This window comes from Cottoperca gobio, chromosome 16, assembly GCF_900634415.1.
Source record: "Cottoperca gobio chromosome 16, fCotGob3.1, whole genome shotgun sequence".
In the NCBI taxonomy this organism is placed as follows: domain Eukaryota; kingdom Metazoa; phylum Chordata; class Actinopteri; order Perciformes; family Bovichtidae; genus Cottoperca; species Cottoperca gobio.
The window spans coordinates 8,683,097-8,688,590 of NC_041370.1; the positions used below are offsets into that span (position 1 = coordinate 8,683,097).

The 5,494-nt window shown below is 39.6% G+C and overlaps 1 protein-coding gene across 1 annotated transcript; it reads left to right on the forward strand.

The window, feature by feature from the left end:
* Positions 1-1,727: 1,727 nt before the first annotated feature.
* On the forward strand, positions 1,728-5,281 carry seraf (Schwann cell-specific EGF-like repeat autocrine factor). The gene is made up of 5 exons (XM_029452040.1): positions 1,728-1,988; positions 2,365-2,460; positions 3,687-3,791; positions 4,469-4,564; positions 4,944-5,281. Exons 1-5 carry the CDS (start codon positions 1,775-1,777, stop codon positions 5,054-5,056), a joined length of 624 nt encoding a protein of 207 aa, XP_029307900.1. The 5' UTR covers positions 1,728-1,774; the 3' UTR covers positions 5,057-5,281.
* The last annotated feature ends 213 nt before the right edge of the window (positions 5,282-5,494 follow it).

The following is a 5,494-nucleotide window of genomic DNA, read 5'->3' on the forward strand; positions in this document are numbered from 1 at the left end:
TTTGTCTAATTGCCAAAAAACAAATATTGTTTGTGATAATAGAAGACAAAAAAGCAAAACATGGGAATGTTGGGCATTTCTTAAAAACTTATTTTTAGTTTATCATTCATCAAATTAGTTACAATCAATTGAACTGTTAATATATTTATTGTTTCGGCTCTTGTTTATTGAATACACAGTTGATATGTACATACATAATGACGATCTTTCTATTTTTAGACCCGTACTAGTAAATAATACGGAAGTGTGTCCTGAGGTTGGCACTTGAGGAAATGCATATGATGAGCAAATTTCATACCTATGTGATCATTAAAAGATAAGTGTGGAAACTGACAATGTGGCCAGTTATTGTGCAGCTGCTCTGTGGAGTGAAACGTTAGACCAGCTCAATGATCAACATCCATTGGCCCCACCACTAGAGGGCATAAAACAGGTTTTAAATAGCAACAATCCAATTGTGTGGCGGAAGAGAGGTCTTGCAGACTACTAAATAAAGTAAGTTTTTTTTTTTGTCTGACGTTCTTTATCATTTTACATTTAGAGATTGGGATTTAAATAATATTTTATTCCCAAATAATTGTATTTTCTTCTTTTTTGTGTTATCTGCTTTCACGAGGCTACAGCGTTCTGGTTATGTTGTATGTCAATGTGTTACTCAGTAGAGGCTCTCATATACTCCTTGCTGGCGCGAGAAGCACAGGACGTCTCCAGTGTATCGCGGTATGTTCACATCTGTTGCACTCATTTAAACACCAGTTCACTTCCTCTCTGAGATCCGGGTCAGTGGTTTGGACCAGAGCTTGACTGGGATACATGTTGCCAAAAAACACACACACATACATACATACACAACCAGTAACTACTTTTCCCTTTGTCTGAGCATATCCTATAAGCTGGCAGTTTAATATATTTCTGTATGAAATAAACAGTCAAAAAAAATGATGTGACGATATGCAATATGAATTCAGGCACAAATAGTTGAAGGCTACTAGGTTTTTATGGGAAAATGGCACAAGTTAATCTTTCAGTAGAGGCATATTGAATCATATGGAAAGCTAATATACTGCTAGCTGTCAGTAGGCTTCACTGTACAGAGGCCCAGCAGCGACGACAGCCACATCCGCTATTGATCTGGTTGTGTTATTGCCATTACAGCAGAGCTTCCCCTCACCCCGCACTTCATTTAGACCCAGCACTTCCTCTCAACAGGTCAAAGGAAATAACTTTTCCACATGTCTTCAACATGAAGTCACATCTTAAAACAAGTCTTACTTTCTGAAAATAATCCTCTAGTTTGCTCCACACTGAACCTTTTTCCTGTGTTTCCCTTCACAACAATAAAAAGCTAGTACTAGAGTACATGCACTGGAGGCGAACACCATCATGACTATTCATGTTCACATAATGAACGATTAAAACCTTTTGACGGACATAAGTGCCTGACATATTTGGTATCTTTGGGAGTTTAAATTAAACGTTTGTTACTTTTGACCAAGTTTTTAAATTTTTAAAATTATATATAGTTTCTAAACTACTTAAAACTAATGTTTGTGTATCTGTGTCCACTTTCCAAACTCACCACACATCCAAACTCTCCAAATGAGCCAGCCCCCACACCACAGTATACCCGCCCCCCCTCCCCCCGGCACTAACCTGGTTGGACTGTCCCTGTGAGCACAGCGGGGGCGACGTGGGGAGGTCTCTCGGTACTTTCTCCATCTCCTCACCGCACCGTCTGTCTTCTCTTTCCCAGCTGAGAGACAAAACACCAAACATGGGTTTTGTGGGTCTCGGTTCATCGGTGCTCTTTGTCTCCTTGGTCGCTCTGAGCTCCGCGGCGGGCTCGGACGCGCCCCGGGGAGTCGCGGTCGGGTTCGTTTTCGACCCTAAAGCGAAGTGCGAACCGCCGTGCGACCACGGAGGCATCTGCATCCGCAACAACACATGCTTCTGCTCCAAGGGCTATGAAGGAGAGACCTGCCAGTATGGTGATGTTACAGACATTTTATCTGTTTACATTGAAATGAATTTGAGGTGTAAAGTGTTATTCTTTTAGAACAAGCGCAATATACAGTACAGTGTTTTTATATAGTCCTTTTAGAGATGTATGGATAATACAATAAGGACCTTTAAGTCAAGTGTTATGCTCTTAATTGTACATGAAGCAGGTTTCTATTGTAATTTGCAGATTGTTTTAGATTGTCAGCCTAAACTGAACATGGATTTGAAGACATAAAATCATAATTTCCAAAACACCATAATAGAGAATATTCCTCATCATAATAACTTATTTTCCTTCTAACTTTTACAATATCTAAGATTAACACTTTGAAGTTAATGTCAACATCTCGTGTGTGCGTGCAGCCAACTGTTATCCCAAATGTAAGAATGGAGGAACGTGTCTTCGCCCTGGAAAATGCAGATGTCCTCCTGGATTTGGAGGAAGATACTGTCACAAAGGTAAGCAGGGTTTGTTTGTGACTCGTGCATTAAACATCGTGTTGGTCCAACAGTTATTGTAAAGTTGTTGAAAGAGTTATATGATTTGGAAGACTCTGAAGAAGCTGTCTTAATGCATTTATTCTGAATCTATCCTGTAGTATGTATCCTGTATTTTCCTTCTTCCTTGTGATACAATATATCATTACATTCCAACACACTCCTGTCCCATTTTTTTATCAAACATACACCAGATTCCTTCGAACGTACAGTCGGAAAGTAGAGCAGCTAGATTTCCCGCGGAACAAAACTGCAGCAGTCGTTCAATAATCATGCAGTAAATGTTTCTCCAGTGGCTCAACCTTTTATGTGCCTAAAACTAAACTACTGAGGTCATTGCCTCCATGTTTGTTTCTGTACATTTTGGGATTTAAACAACATGTGGAGGAGTTTATGTCTTACAGTCATATCACGTATGATGGCTTTTCAAAAATATCTTGTAAATATCTTTTAAATGTGTGTAGTTTTTGTCAACACATTAAGTTGAATGAAATAATCCACCAGAGTTATGTTCCCATCAGTGTGGACAGTTCTTTGAACACAACATTTAGACTAGTATTTCCCAACCTTGGGGTCGGGACCCTGACTAGGGGCACTCGAAAGACAGGACAAGGGACCAGAAAAAACAACAAATTCTGTTCAATATTTCCAGACTTTCTTTAATCTTTTCTTTTTTTCTAGAGAATCATACCGGATAATTTTACATCATCAAGCTTCTAAATGTTGTATTAAAACTTGAAAGACATTATGCAACTATTGACTAGGGGTTACAAGCCTAAGAGGTTAGGAAGCACTGCTTAAGACAAGTGTGTAGGGTGATAACATTTACAGAACATATAACTGAACAGTTAATAACAAGAAGTGCACTCGGAGAGCACAGACCTCCACCAAAGCCAAATACCTTATCTTGCAATGTTCAACAAAAGTGAAAAATAAAGTGTGTATCCGCTCGAAAACGTAATTAGTTTTTCCTTGGCCCTCGCTACACCCTTCCAACAAGTTTCATGAAAATCAGGCCAGTAGTTTTTACGTAATCTTGCTGACAAGCTGAAGGTAATAACATGTGAGTTTACAAGGGGATCGTCCCTGGGGAATTTAATTTCTAAAATCACTAACACTTGAGGACAGGACAGGTAAAACTGTCTCATCACTGCTGATAGGTGAGATCTGTGTCTTTCTTTCCGCAGTGACGTGTGACGGTGGATGCTGGAACGGAGGGGAATGCAGCGCTGTCAACGGAGTGGCCAAGTGTATCTGCCCCTCAAGCTGGGCAGGCTCAAAATGCCAAGAGGGTCTGTTTATGGCCGTATCTAATTACCCTATTAACAACAAAGGTCAAAGTCACTAAAAGGAGCCGGTGTCTCAGCAGGAGCTATTCATCAACGGCAGCCCACTAAAACATTTTAAATGCTTTTCCGATTCTAAGTGGCTGTCAGGATGGGACGCAGTAATTCATCTAACTTAGTGGTTATGAATGACATTTAAATGTACGCCGTGTGAATAATGATTGAGGCATTCATGGCTCTAAATTGTAGTTGGGCTTCGTAGAAGTTTCTCACATTCTTATTGGCTGAGATAAAAGTTTGGGCTATATGGATAAAATTGACTTCACTTGGACAACAGTTTTCTATTAATGTGCACATAGTCCGGCACATAACCCCTTGTCAAACTACAACTTATCGTTTTTATCCTTACGTTTTTGTACGGATCCCAGAAAAGGAGATGTAACGTGTTAAATTAGTGATCTTGGTAGATGTTAGTGGGCCGGACTAGCCCTTTGCCCTTTTCCAGTCTTTATGCTAAGGTACGCTAATTGCTGGCTGTAGCTTCATATTTAGCATACAGATATGAGAGAGGTATTGATTTTCTCACCTAACAAAAAATAAATAAGAGCAAATATGTGTGCTAAAGCTCAGATTTGCTTTCAGACATGCTGAGAATGTGTTTTTATGATTTGTTTCCCACGCAGCAATCTGTCCACAAGGCTGTAGGAACGGGGGAATATGTGTGGCTCCAGGAATCTGCAGCTGTCCGGAGGGATGGCTGGGCGGTGCCTGCCACACTGGTGAGTTCAACCTGGTCCCAAAGTCCAAACACTCCCATATGCATCGATGCACTTTACAAGCATGATTTCCATTCCCGCTCGTTCTTTTTAGTTTTGGTTGTGCTTTCCCAGGATCTACATCTTAACTGAGAGGACGAATGTTACAGGTATCAGACTGCCGAACAGCTGAGAAGGATATAAATCGGATGCTATGGGAACGTTCTCAGCTCAGTGTTTTTCCAGATGAGACAAAACCCAGAGATGGAAACACTTTTTGTGGATTTGTGGTGTTTGGCTTTACAAGCTCTACTTGTAAACTCGAGCTTTACTTGTTCCTCGTGTTTTACAAATGATTTAACGCTCTTTTTGTTTCTTTTATCTATTTTTGTCTCGGCTCTAGCTGTGTGCACTCAGTCCTGCCTGAATGGAGGAAAGTGTATTTCTCCAGAGAAATGCCGCTGCCGCCCCCCTTTCTCTGGCCCTCGCTGCGAGGAGAGGAACAAGTCCCACTAGTGTGTCCCCGCCACGGGTCAAAGGTCATTGAGGCCCAATAAGGGCCCTTATGCTGATGAGGACGGTACAATTCCTTTAGCTGAAACATTTGTAGTTTTTACATTTTTTTTACTCCTATGTATTCGTTTTTAAGAAACCTTGAACCTGTTACATGTTCTCACTTGACTGTATAAACATGCTCTGTAATGTGCTGTAATTTGTTCCATTAAATGAGTAAAAGAGTAATTAGCATGAATTTCAAGGTCCTTTTACTAAAACAAAAGCATAGAACTAGTACATTTTCTTTATTTTGTCACATGTAACTTGTACCACAGTGTAATCTTATCAGATATCTTTTTATATATATATATATATATATATATATATATATATATATATATATATATATATATATATATATATATATATATATATATATATAAAAAAGCAAAACCCTAT